General features: G+C 34.7%; 2 protein-coding genes across 9 annotated transcripts; both read right to left on the bottom strand.

The window, feature by feature from the left end:
* Positions 1-694: 694 nt before the first annotated feature.
* On the bottom strand, positions 695-2,663 carry LOC140813944 (glycerol-3-phosphate acyltransferase 1). The gene is made up of 2 exons (XM_073172770.1): positions 1,849-2,663; positions 695-1,696 (listed from the first exon to the last, which is right to left on the bottom strand). Exons 1-2 carry the CDS (start codon positions 2,602-2,604, stop codon positions 809-811), a joined length of 1,644 nt encoding a protein of 547 aa, XP_073028871.1. The 5' UTR covers positions 2,605-2,663; the 3' UTR covers positions 695-808.
* A 2,717-nt stretch (positions 2,664-5,380) lies between these two features.
* LOC140813598 (protein MEI2-like 2) lies at positions 5,381-12,583 on the bottom strand. 8 transcript variants are annotated; one of them, XM_073172180.1, is made up of 16 exons: positions 12,416-12,583; positions 12,150-12,178; positions 11,224-11,264; positions 11,027-11,069; positions 10,753-10,890; positions 10,201-10,667; positions 9,441-9,599; positions 9,238-9,354; positions 8,982-9,133; positions 8,388-8,474; positions 7,714-7,809; positions 6,709-7,608; positions 6,539-6,623; positions 6,392-6,460; positions 6,091-6,270; positions 5,381-5,935 (listed from the first exon to the last, which is right to left on the bottom strand). In XM_073172180.1, exons 3-16 carry the CDS (start codon positions 11,227-11,229, stop codon positions 5,828-5,830), a joined length of 2,607 nt encoding a protein of 868 aa, XP_073028281.1. In that variant the 5' UTR covers positions 11,230-11,264; positions 12,150-12,178; positions 12,416-12,583; the 3' UTR covers positions 5,381-5,827. The 8 variants fall into 8 exon arrangements, with proteins under 8 accessions (XP_073028281.1, XP_073028280.1, XP_073028284.1 ...); XM_073172179.1 differs by having other exon boundaries at positions 11,224-11,267; positions 12,150-12,583; XM_073172183.1 differs by lacking the exon at positions 11,224-11,264 and having other exon boundaries at positions 12,390-12,583.
* Between the last annotated feature and the right edge of the window lie 1,513 nt (positions 12,584-14,096).

The raw sequence follows: 14,096 nt of genomic DNA, 5'->3' as shown, positions 1-14,096 counted from the left end.
GTGTCCTTAATAGAAGTTGACCACGTGTGCTGAGTTAAAGCTGACTTGAGACAAGATTATGATAACTTAAGACCTAGTTCACTAGTTTAGTTAGCTCAACTGCCCGTTGGCTAATGGAACCCAAATTTACAAGGTCAAATTGGCTAAGCTAGCCCCGTACCTAAACCTTAGTAAAAAGAATCGATAGCTGTGGACTTTTGGCCACATCTATCCATATATGAATTTACTGAAATAACATGAATGGATAGGGAAATAATATTTTTGATAACTTTCATTTTTTTATTTCATTATTAGTTTCTTTAAAGTTATAATCCACTATCTGCACAAAGACAGTAAATTGACTGAAAATGAACTAACCATCTTTTTGTGAATATTGTTAGAGATCGTCATGAAATGAAAGTTAACTTAATGAAAACCCAGAGTCTTTACTTGATACAGGATACGTGATGTATAAGACATTAATCCGAAGTATCTATTAATCTACTAATAAGCTGTTTCATGAAAAACAATAATCTTGACGTGTATTGTTAGTTTGATGTAAATGTAGCATTGCATTAAAAGCTTGAAAGATTTTAGACTGGTGGAGCTGACGAACTTGGATTTGTTACTTAAATTTTTTCTTCTGTAGCCACTACAAATTAGTACAACTTTCTAGAATTGATGTAATATGTATTTAACCATGAAACACGTAGGAACATACCCACAAACATGAGTAAAAAAACGGGTGGTGATTAATATAATATTTTACACCAAAATAAATGTACTGGTGTTCATTCACTAAGATAGATAATATATATATAAAAGAAAATCACAAGAAGGGCTTCTTGATTTTATCGACGACGACCCCGTCATTCCCTGCTAGCATCAAATACTTGTTCCTTCTCGTAAGTGTAGTGCATTCAAAACCCAAGACATTGCCCAACTCTTTCTGTATATAATTAGCCACTTCGCAGCAAGATTTCCCACCAGCACAAGTCAGCTCCTTAGGCATCTTTCCCAGAATTTCAATACTGTAGCTTGGTCTAGGATTCATCAAGAAAAATATTGGGTCCAAACACTTTAACCCTCTCGCAGTTGTCCCGTAAAACATGGTTACGTTTGTGTTCATCGCCACAGGCACTATATCATCGGTCAATTCAGCAAACAAAGAGCTAAATCTCAGAAGATATGGCTCTCTGCATGTAGTACCTTCTGGGCATACAATCAAGTCACCTTCACTTAACAATTTCTGCATAGTTTCACCGTCTAGTCTTCTGTCTCTCGTTAGCCTAACTGTTTTTATCGGTGCCAAGATTTCGGACATTTTGCTAAGGCTGTAAGTTACCGCAGTTAAGGATTTACCAAGTGAAATACTAAGAAAAACAGGATCAAGAAGGGTTCTGTGCGTGCAAACATAGAGTACTCCTTTGCCATTTGGTGAGATATTTGGGGCCGATCCTTTCAGTCTCAGGTTGATTCCACTTAAAGCGCCTACGAAAATGGCAAGTTTGAAAGGAAAACAGACTCCCACAAGAATTCTGAAGATTGAAAGTATTATCCCAAAAGGAAGCCACATGAACATGGAGAGAGTTGCAGAGGGTGTGGGCAAGAAAGCTAGCCTGCCGTCATGAAAAACCAGTGGTTTTGGATATTTGTTTCTTGGCATTTCTGAACTTGGATTACATTTGGCGTCTTCTTTATTGATCACGTATGCTTCCTGTCAAAATTTTGGCAAATTATTCAGTCCCACAGAACCAAAATAAAATAAATAAATCATGGGGCAAAAGTTATTTTTCTGATTGAAAAAAGATCAACATATTTTCTTGGAAATACTTTTTTTAAAAAAAATAAACAAGGCTACACGCATACCTTGCAGAAGGAGATTAATAAGTGATCGTCAAAGCTTGAAGTTCCAATACCAAGATCTGGCCTTCTGTCACCAAAGAATTCCTTAAGCGCCCGATGCTTTATAAGCAACCCAGCATCAGATACCAAACCAGTAAAAAATTGTCCTATGGTATGCAACTCGGTCCCTATAACAGAATCAACACTTAGATATTCCTTAAGGAACCCTTCGACCATGACTCTAGGCACACTCGTGAACACCATTTTAGCTCCTGTTGAATCCAAAACCTCATAGGCATGAAGATTGAGGTTTTCAAGATAAAACTTCGGCAAAACAGCTCTTGACACACTTTCCATGTCTTTAGACTTGAGCCCGCAGAAAGTAATGAATATCATCACCCTCATTTTGAGCTCATAGTCCAAAACACACAGAAAAGGACATGATAACAGAAGCAAAAGAGCTCTGAAAATGCTGCCACCTTCAAATGCAACAAGCATAAAGTAGGGAAAGAAAGATTGATTCCTTAGCAATCCTCCATGGATATCACAAACAAGGGTTTGCGCTTTTCTTCCATGCAAATTGCATTTGGTTACACTTGGATACAAAGGAAATTGGTGAGATGTTTTTGTAATGAATGGGTTTTTCAGAACAAAACCATTGTTCTTAACTTTCATTGCCGCTCGGTAACAAGAGTTCGCCAGAAACTGGTACGAGAACCAATCTGCCAATCTGAGGAGCACCATTGGGAACTCCATGGTTTTTAGAGGTGATGTCTTCATTTGAAGAAAAATATGGATTCTGAAAGGAGGAGAAAAGCAGTATGGAGGTGAAGAAACAAGAGACGTATCAGAGGTATATATAGTGGTACGTGTATTAAGAGGGAGGACGGGGGGAGGTTGACCATAAAAATTTTGTTCGCGTATTGCATTAATTCTCATGACTAAAATACCAATATTTATTATCATTTTAAAATTAATATTACGTTTTCTGAGAAATTGCACTACGTGTGTTACATGCATTTCTCGAAGAAAATTCTTCAAACAATATGGGTTGATGTTGTATGTTATGTATATGTGGACAAAAACTTTATAAATATAGTTGAATATATCAAGATTGTAATATTTGGTAGGTTATGTGTTGTTCACCGCCAAGTACAAAGCTATGATAGGCAAGCAAGTTTTCGTGTATACACTACTGTTTTAATGAAATGAATATTAAAAATAATTTTGAGTTTACAATGCGCGTTGGATTGTGGGCTTGGGACGTCCTGTTTCTATCACCATTCTTTAGATAAAGTTCAGAGAGCAATCAATGTCGTTTCAAGTACTGAAACTCTAAAATTTATTTCTGATCAATTTTTGACTTTTTTTACTTGTATTTTTTAAGGAGGATGAAAATTGACAGACAGGAGAAATCACTGTTGAAAGTAATTACAAATCCCAGCAACTGTGCATCGTTGACCTTTTTATTCGTGCTAAGAAACTCTTTTACACCAAATTGTCTGATTCATTAAACGATCGTTTTATTTTTCCTTTCAAAAAAAAAATATAATAAATTCTTTTTAAAAAAATGCGAAGTTTATTTCCGAAATATTTTTTTTTTAAATTCAATATTCTCAAAACATAGGACAACTTCCGATGTTGCAATTTGCATATATGACGACTTCCAATACGATGATATTTAATTTGCTCGTTATCTACAATTACTACTAGTTTAAGAGAACGAAGCAAATTAAGGTTTCTCATGTGTATCAACTTACATTTAATTAATTTAAACAAGCAACCTACAAATCAATTATTACAAGGAAGAGACAATTTCGATCGGAGCTGTTAATTATAATTCCAATGACATTTTAATTTCACCAAGAATTTTTAACAGTTAATTACTTTGCTATTTACCGATGATATGCATCTTTGAGTAATCCCAACGGTTTGAAATTTTCTTTGAAGCCAGCCAAGCTCATGCAATTCCCGTTAAACAGTCTGGTGAGGTTTTAATCATTTGATGTGGATTATCTTATATTTCATTATTCTTGCATGAATTTTGCATGCAACTCTGTAAGTTTGAATAGTCCAACCACACCTAATATGTGTCCTTTTGGTAGTACATATCTCGAACAATTCTTTTAAATCTTATATTTTACAATTTTTTTGTAATTTACATACATATATATATATATATATATATATATATATATATATACACATATATATATATATATGTATATATATGTATATATGAGTTTATCGCAAAATCGGGTTGCTCAAAATTTTGAGTTTCTATTATAACTCATGAAGACTCGAATGTTGTATATTGCTTTTTGTACTCGATACATCCATTAGACGTTTGGTGGCCATTTGTATTTTATTCTGTCACCATAATTTCATTCGCAACATATTTAGTGCTTGAAGTAGTCTTCACGGGATTGACGTGACATCATTTTGATATTGTTTGTATAATTTGAGGTCCGATTGATGTTTCGCACATTTCAATTGTTAAGAAAAATTGTTTACTTTTTTAAAATGTATACATTTGTGGTACGGCATTTTGAGCATGATATGTACTACTAATTAAACTGAAAATTATAATATTTTGGCATTGATGAAAGTGAAACTCCAAAAACACTTATATTTTTTTTCGAAATATTTTGACATCATTTTGATATTGTTTGTATAATTTGAGGTCGGATTGATGTACATCACTTGAATTAGTTGTTTTAGAGGTAAAAATTACACAAATATGAACTCAAGATAGAGTGACAAAAATCAGACAGCAGATATCGTGCTAGAGCCTGTAGGAATAATGGTCCAAGACTCCAAGCACAACTTGAAGAAAACATGATCTGTGGTTTTTTTCCTCGCGCTAGGAGGGTCAAAAATGACTGCCCGGTGCAGCACTAAAAAAATGGTTTGGATAGCGTACCACGCTCTACATCTTTGAGACAAGAATGATTGCGGTTTTAGACTTGTAACTTGACTCGTATACTTGTGATAAATATTGAGCAGCTTTGATAGATTTAATTGTTCTAAATTAGGGAAATTTCGATTTTAATCTTGTAAATTCATATGTTTTGTATTTTACTCATGTAATTTGTCATTGTTTTATTTTCATCCAATAACTTAAATTTTTATTGATTTCGTCCTTTTTTGTAGGTCATGTAGCTAGAACAAATTCATATTATACACATCAAAATAAATCTAAACAAAAAAAATAAAGAAAATAAAACGATTCAACACTCCATATTTTAAAATGAGAGGGAAAAAAACTTGTTTTTTTCTTTTACTTTTGCTTAGATAAATTTAACGTGTATAACATAGGTTTTATTCTTGTTATATGAGTTACATAAAAGAATATTGGTTCCACATAATCAATATTTGATATATTTAATGGTTTCGAGGAAATACATATCAAAACCAAAAAATAAATATAATTAATAGATAAAAAACAAATATTGATAAGTTACACGACTAAAATAAAAAAACAAAAAAACAAATCGAGTTATAAAACTAAATTGCAATTTGTTTTCTAAATTATCGTGTTAGAAAAGCTCCAAGATAAATCATATGCTATGACGTTGCAAACATAGTAAATTGATGTCATAAACTCTTAGTTCAGTAGTTAGTACAACACAGAAAAAGATGACAAGTCTCCAACTATACATTGCCCAGAAATCCATACGGATCTCCCACACACAAATCAGCTCTATAAACTAACCAGAACCGAGGGCACCAAAATAGAATAAACCCGGAAAACTGGACAAGCATCCGCCTCGCCTCGTTCCTCCCCTTTGTGGCTTTGTTAATTATCACTCGCTGCTATGACACATGTTGGCGTTCCGCTGCCGCTGCCTCGTCCAATACCCCAACCAAAGGGGGTGACGAAAATCCGTATCCATCACAAAACGTTGACATTTTTATGTACGCAAGAATTTTTGTACAAAAATTAATAGCATTCCACCAATGATTATTGAGGATTTGCAACTTCACCAACAGATTTAAGGTGCTACAGATTCTCAACTGGATCGTCCTTTGGGCTGTCGAGAGAATCTCCAGCATAAGATCCATCTGGTTGGCGTATAAAAACATTCAAGTTGCCCGACGAAAAAGATTCCTAAGCACCCATGAAAAAGAAAAATAAATTACACATTTCTTACAAAGTTTGTACTGCTAAACTATGGTGAGTGGTGGAGATTTTTAACGAAAGTTTTTTAGCTCGTGACTAAAAGTGGGAAGTTCTTGTGTGCCAAAAAACCAACATTAATGTACCAGGTAACCAGTCCCTTGGCCCTCCAACTGGAAAATAATTGGCCGACAGCGTTTGTCTTCATTCATTAAACTCGAATTCTGGAAGTGGGAGACAAGACCTGCCTTTCCTTGGATTCTTGCATACGCCAAGGAAGCAACTTTTTCACTATTGAACTTTTCCCATTTCTTCCCATTAAACACCTGATGTGCATGACCATGACCAATTGATTTGTCAATTGAAAGATCGAGATGTTATAGAAAAATATTCCTTGAAAGTATATCAGATTACTAGAAGACTATTGAAAATTATTGGAGCACAAACCTTGTAGAAAGTCACGATGTGTGAAGGAGACACCATATTGATGAAGGCATACCCCACATTGCACTTATTCTGGACCAAAAGAAAATAAACATTTTGTTACCATAGTGAAACAAAAATATATATACATACAAACAAACGCGAAGTTACCTTAAAATCGATCGGTAAATAGAGAAAATCATATGTACCCTTGTGGGTTTCATCGATGGCTGCAAGCAGCATCTTGGAAGTGTATCTTCAGAGATGGAAAGAAGAAAGATAAATAAAAATCAGCAATTGAAAATAAGAATCCCACACAAAGAAAATGGTACGAGTGTTACTTGTTTGGGATGTTTTTAATCATCAAAGTGGTCCTGCTATCTTCACCATTCATGATCTTTTCCAGATCAAGTTGATACTGCCTTTTATTTTCCATCTGGCCACCACTCTCAGCTCTTCTATTCCGAGCCCGGTCAAACAGTCCGTCATTAATGATCGTTCCCATGCCACCAAAAGAGCCATTCTCAAAATACAAAGGACCATTTCCCGACGGTGGAATCATTCGGGAGCTAGCAGAACCACTTTCCGTAAAGTTTCCTGCAAAAGAAATTCCTCTGCTCACAGCCCCAGGAGAACCAAGATGCACGGAGTGAATACCATGGTTGAGACCATAATTTTTTACTCCAAAAGCTGCTGCTTGGTTTATATAGGGTGGTTCAGGTGATTCTGGGAAAAATCCAAAATGCTTGTCTAGTTGAATACCAGATGGAGCAGATCCCACATGATGACCTGAACCAACAAAAGAGCCATGTGGACTTGTATATGGAAAACCAATTACTTGTTTGCTCGATGGGAATGGACGTCCTTTCAATGATGATGATGACCAGGGTGAAGAATTTAAGTTCTCTGAGGTGATAGTAGGACTTCCCCAGAGAAACTGAGGCCCAGAAAGAGTTCCATCAAGATCACAACTCGAACTTAACTTGGGATCATAAACAGAGTAAGAATGCTGACATGCAGCTCCTTGTGCTGTATTAGATTTGGTAATTACTTGGTTAGCCTTTCTGGGATCTTTACCTATAGGGGCAATCTTCGCAGAGTTCGAGTCGTGGGAGGGAAGAATAGAGGCCAACCCAGGCAAGTGATTGCTTCCTCCAGGGCTGAGACTTCCCAAATTAGACATAGTCGGACCATATGCATGGAATGAATTGTGCTCAACTTGGCTGCCAAAATTTTGCCAGCTACCTGCAAATAAAATGCCACCAGTTAAAGTTCCAAATTATACAGGAATGGTCCCAGAAACAAGAAACAAGAGATGGTTTTAGATACATAAATTGACCATCAACATGCCTGGAGGAGAATTGGCTACGGGCGAACCAACGTGATGCAGGAAACCTAGGGCTTCATCTTGATCTGGCTCTAGACTCAGCTGCTGAATTAAGCTGCATTGAGAAAGAACAATCATTGTCGTTATAACTATACTTGAAATTTGTTCCTACACCAATGATTTTCGATGGTAGATCTGACCATAGTTCAATTAAAACTGTGGACCGAAACTAAAAGCAGAACCTACAATCTGAACCCTTTTTCAGTTTTGGTTTGCAATCACAAACCAAAAAACGAACCTAAGGTTGATCTATTCCCGTTTCCAGGAATAAAAAAAACCAGAAGTGAGGCCAAAATTGTAGCCAACTTAACTTAAGTACTCTAATTTACTTGACTTGCAGATTGAGTTCAATACCTGTTTGGATTTTTTTCTTTTAGCCAAAATCCTAATTCAAAAGAATTTAAACTATTTGACTAATAGAAATCAAATTCAAAACGTACTTTTACTTTTAAAATTTAAAAATATCCAGAACATTTTGTAATACAAGTATTCAATATTTAATCTAATAAACTTGATAGTATGGTAACCTCAAAATCCGCAACACTATTTTTTTCTTAATCGAAAAAAGTTGAGGGCATAAATTTCGTTAAAATGGAACTAAATCGTCTCCAAATGATTAGGGAACTACTATACCTTCCATTGTAACCAGGACTGGTGGTTCCAGGACCATCGTTGGGCCTATTCGATGGTGCTGATAAAGATGTAATCCTAATGAGAAAACTGAAGCTCCACAGAATGACTAATAATACCATATAATTATTAAGAAAAACATGGGATTTCAAAGGTTGATGTTTCAATGGGGAAAGAAATGAGTTTGCTATCAGAAACCCAACTTTCTATACTGAACCGCATTATCTATAAATGCACACATACTTGTTGTTTCGCTGGAAAAAGGAATGAGTTCGTAAAGTATCGGAAACCCAGCTTTCTATATGCACCACATTATTTGTAAATATACACAATACTACAGGGTCTAAGTTAGGAACAGCAACTAAAGAAGACCATGCATGCAAGAAGTCAAAATTCCCAATTACTATGCAGCAATCCAGGTTTTATTAAGATTCTGCCATTCTTACTTTAAATATCGCCTTGTCAACATAATAGACAGATTACCAGGAATTTAAAATTCACTAGAAAATAAATAAAATATCACAGCCAAATGGCATTGATTAGGGGTGCACAATAAAAGGAGAAAATCAGCATCTAAGGATTGATAATGAAATGTACCTTCGACGAGCTCCACCAGGTCGGCTAGGTTCAAGCTTTATGCGCTTCCCAGCAATGTCAATTCTATTTAAAGCCTTAAGAGCTGCATCCGCGTCTCTAACATCATAAAACTCGATAAACTTATGGTGTCGTTTGTGTGGTGTTTCCCTTATCTGAGGCCAGAGCATCACGATAAAAACAGCAATTCAGCTATCAATGCAAAGAAACTCCTGGTGAAGAACAGATGACAACTTGGCATAGCAGTGAAACACACTACCTCCTTAATTTCCCCATAAGCTCCAAATATTTGGCGAAGATCATCATTGGACACAGATGCATCCAAATTGAATACAACCAGAGTTCCCTGGTTCACATCCTTTTCTGATGGGTTATCCTGCGTGAACCAAGAAACAATAGATAAGAAAGAATATTCAATTGGAAGACAATTAATTATGAAATCAATTATATCTTGGTTTGCACCTTTGGAATTGAAAAATGAATATCGAGTTTTCTTCGTCTCAAGGGCTTGTTCTGTAATGAACGCATTGCAGTTCGAGCAGCTCGGATGTCATAGTAAGATATCATCACAAATCCCCTGTGCTTGCATGCAGTATAGAGAGTTCTGATATCTCCAAAATGCTATTGGGAGGAGGAGGAGGAGAAAGAAAGAAAGGTGGCGTGAAAATTTAGTATTTTTACTCGTCCAGAAAATAAGTAATTCCAAATAATATTGATAACTTTTATCAAATGCACAATCCTTCGAGAGGTAAAATAGAGAATTTTCTCATAATTTACGAAATCTATACAATGAATCGTGTTTTTTGTTGCAAATTAGAACACTGTGACTTAACAGGCAATTTTTTGAGCCAAGATCAAGCTAGTTAAACTTCTATCAAATGTGCAATCCTTTGAGAGGCAAAATAGAGAATTTTCTCACAATTTAAGAAATCTACGAATCGTGTTTTTTTGTTGCAAATTAGAATCAAGTAAGCTAACAGGCAATTTTTTGAGCCAAGATCAAGCTAATCAAGTTTATGAGTCGAGCTTGAGCAGAAATTTATTAGTTAATTGGCTCATTTGCAGCTATAGTCAGTGCGAACAATTATTGCACCATGCTCATTCATACAATTCAACGAATTTTCGTTCTCTTTTAGCAAGCAAAACAATCAAAAGGTGAGAGACGACTAAACTATGTGAATAGTGAACCAAAGAAACAGGAATAAAATTTATTTAGCAATACCTCAAAAAGAGACTTAAGTTCAGAGTCCTCCACATTACTGTTAATATTCCGAACAAATAAAGTTCTTGAAGGGTGCTCTCCATATGGATGCTCACCACTTACAGCTCCTACACCATTCGCCAAACCATAATGAGCAGCACTAGTTCCGCTGGTGACATCAGATGTAGATAACCTTGTTACACCATTGACTAAACTATCATGGATTTCAGATTCTATTTCCAGACCCCCTCCACTTTCAAAGAAATCATCATCCAAATCCTCGAGTTGCGTCGGCAACCCACTAAGATCAAAATCATCCATGAGACCAGTAAAAAGTTCAACTTCATCACCTGGAAGACCGCTTCCTATTTCACTTGGTTCAACATCTTCGAGTGGATCCTTATCTTCATCTTCCATACGAACTTTACTAAGGCTAGGAAAGCCATCATCATTCGGTAGACCACTTTGTTCGGAGTCACTAAATTTAACTGATAAAGGAAGCATTCTAAGAGATTGTCTAAAGCAAAAGAAAATCTAAACATTATAATCAATCGTTAAATTGCTAATGCTCACATGTCTCATGTCGTATGACAGGTAATGAGGTAGAAAACAAGCTAACATCACTAGATGCATGATATACATCAGTCCCACTAGGAAGTCTCCATGGATTATTCTCCTTCGAAGAAGTTGGTGAGAATGGAAGTTTAGGACCTACATACACCAATATGCAATAATCAAGACATCAGGGTACATGAGAACGAATTCCTTGATATATTACGTTAACACCGGTTGCGTGACAAATGAATGATAACACTTTGATGAGGACAAAAGGGCTCTGTAAACTAACCAGAAACAGAATTTTTCAAATGTTTCTCCATTGAAATCACTTCCTGCAGAAACATTACAAGGGAACCAAATCATCATAATCGCTCTGAGCTGGCAAATCCATAACAAACTGAATGCTCAGTGTTTCAGGATTAGGATTCTCAAAAATGTCTAATTGATACAGTCATAAAACAAAATGTTGATCGGGGGAAGTGCTACCTGCATAAAGTGGTACCACGAGCAACAACCATGATCAATTACTGCTATCCAACCAAGAGCACAGTAACCAAAAATGAACAATAAATAAACATGGGTTTGTACATTACAAAATAGTAAAGATAAGAGCCTAGACAATTTTAGGAAAAGAAAACAGATAACCTCACTAATTTTACCGTTTGGAAGATAGCAATTATAGAAACAAACTCAAAAGCACAAAAACACATTATAAGTTGAAAGCAAGATTGTGACCTTCAATACCAAAGCAGGGCACAAATAGCAAAATTTGTATCAGAATGACAAATGAAGGTATGTTGGACCATAAACAACTCGATTAATGAAATAAAATACTCAGAGGGAGAAACAAAAGACCAATAAATAAGGAACAACTACAAAAGGAGGCATTTATAAAGAGTTTTTATGTTCTAAACTTAAAAATATAAAATAATTTTAAAAAAAAAGCTCAGCTGCGGAATCGAAGTGAGAGCGTCATTCATGTGAAAACTCAACGCGGTATTGGTGAAATACAGAGAGGATACATATAGATCAACCCCTTCACAGAAAATACAAACCGGTTTTGGTCAAACCACGCCCAGGCTTATAAAATCAACAAGAACATATTTTTCCAAATCACAGAAACGACCACTATCCGTGAACTTCAATTGGAATAAAGCATGTTTAAAAAAACACAAAAACCCAAGAAGATGTCACAATTTAGGTGCTGCACATCATATAAAAATCGCAAGTTTTACCTACAAAATATCCGAATTTGATGTTTTCAACAGAAACCATTACTTTTGAAAACCCAATTAAGCATAATACTAGAAAATAGAATAAAAACGAGACCAACCTCAATTTTAAACAGTCAACTTGAGCATAAAAATCCCAAAACAACATAGATATAGAAAGAAAGAAAGGGGAAAGAGTACCTCGTGAGCAAGATGAAGAAGACTGATAACTGCCAAAAAAGACGACGTAAGATAGAGAAAGAAAGAGACGGAAAGAGCATAATGAATTTTTTATTATTTATCCAAAAAAACAAAAATGAAGGGGTTGATTAAAAGGGAGGCCACTGGACTGCTGGAGAGTAAACCACAAATTTACAATCCCACAAAAATCGAACAAATCAAATCAAATCAAAAACAGTTTCGTGGAAGCAAACAAGTTACTCTCTCAGTCCTCCCGTGCATAGTACCAGTAAAATGTCTGCAAAAGAGACGGAGATAGGCTAAAAAAGAATCCCTCAGAGACGGAAAAAGTAACGATTTTCTAGGGAGGAAGAGAGAAGCCCACGAAGCAAAAAGGTCCAAAGGGAACAACAGAGGGGAACGATTGGAGGGAAAGGAGATGTATGACTGATTTTACCCACCAAGCGAACTGAATTGATTATTATTTACATTATCTTGCTTCCAAAAAATCAATCTTTTATTAACGATTAATCTCACGAATTTTTATATGTGAGACAGTTCAATTTTACCGATATTCATAATAAAAAATAATATTTTTAGCATAAAAATAGATGACCCAAATAGAAGATATCTCTCACAAAATACTACTCGTGAAACTGTCTCACACAATTTTTGTCTTATTAATTACAGTCACGAATTATAAAATATTAATTTTAGTTTCGTATGTGTTGAACTGTGATCAATTATAATGATATAATTATGTTTTAATAACTAATTTTAGTCTTTTGTTTCTTAAAATCATATAATTAAATTATTAATATAATTGTTAAGATTTAATAATTATATTATCAAATATACATGAATTAAACACTTCACACCAAATATCATTGCTTTTAAATTGATGCTTCTTTTATTAATTCCATTCGGTAAGGCGCTGTTTGGAACTCTGTCTAAGAACATAGCTCTCCCAAATATGAAAATTTTTGAAAATTAACATATGGTTTTGACTAAAATTTAATTGTGTTTACATATTTTTAAACAATATCACGACCCGATAATTATACAATTATTGTAAATCAAAAATATTATTTCTAATATAATATAAATATTATGACTAAAAAAATGACCAGGATTAGATGATTATATGATTTTGAAAAGGTCTATAATGTGCTTCTTACTCATACGGTGGGTTATGAAATAAAGAAGTTAAAAAGATAAAAATGGCGATCGTTAATGTGCCTCCCTCTAATGCATCCAAACAAAGCTTTAATTTTTTGATTATTTTTTGTTAATCATTGTATTTGGCTGCAATTAAATTTTGTTACGTCCGTTGACAGTACAAATTACATGTTCGGATGGCTTATTTAATACATTTTATATATTTTATATAATTGTATTATATATATTTATTCGGAATAGTAAAAAAATTTGGATGACTCGTAGGAATATTAAAATACCAAATTTGAAATGAGATTTCAAATTCTAGACTCAATTGTAAAAATTCATTTTCCAACTCAAAAAATATGTATATACAAAAAAAAATTGGGCTCGATTTTCCATAAATTAGAGGGCATGCCAAAAACTCTATATGTTGAGTTTCGATAGGTCAAGATTTCATCTTCCCTCTTTTTAACAACACAACTTTGAGTCTGTCATAGAAAATTTGTCCAATATGATTTATCTTGTTTACGGTTAACGAGATCTTACCTATGTGGGCACTACTCTCACTTCATTTCAACGGATAAGATTTTGTCACACATACAATTTCAAAAAAAATGAATCTTACATATACATGAGCAAATATTGGTCACTCATCCTATCATAGGAACAGTAGGATGAAAATAAACCCTTGTTAACGTGATTTCATGAATTACTGCTTTGACTTTTCAGATTTATTAAGACATACTAAAAATTGCGACAGCGAGTTCTTAATATTTAAAAAAAAACACACACACACACACACTTCAC

Source organism: Primulina eburnea, chromosome 15 (assembly GCF_022965805.1).
Source record: "Primulina eburnea isolate SZY01 chromosome 15, ASM2296580v1, whole genome shotgun sequence".
In the NCBI taxonomy this organism is placed as follows: domain Eukaryota; kingdom Viridiplantae; phylum Streptophyta; class Magnoliopsida; order Lamiales; family Gesneriaceae; genus Primulina; species Primulina eburnea.
This window is presented reverse-complemented; position numbering and strand designations above follow the sequence as displayed.

Bases quoted from the DNA above. Each gene is read 5' to 3' on its own strand.
- LOC140813598 (XM_073172178.1), bottom strand. From the start codon at position 11,081: ATGTTTCTGCAGGAAGTGATTTCAATGGAGAAACATTTGAAAAATTCT. The intron at 10,891-11,026 runs GTTAGTTTACAG...TGGTGTATGTAG, and splicing joins TTTGAAAAATTCTGTTTCTG to GTCCTAAACTTCCATTCTCA. The intron at 6,461-6,538 runs GTAACTTCGCGT...CTTTTGGTCCAG, and splicing joins ATTTACCGATCGATTTTAAG to AATAAGTGCAATGTGGGGTA.
- LOC140813944 (XM_073172770.1), bottom strand. From the start codon at position 2,604: ATGAAGACATCACCTCTAAAAACCATGGAGTTCCCAATGGTGCTCCTC. The intron at 1,697-1,848 runs GTATGCGTGTAG...AAATTTTGACAG, and splicing joins TATTAATCTCCTTCTGCAAG to GAAGCATACGTGATCAATAA.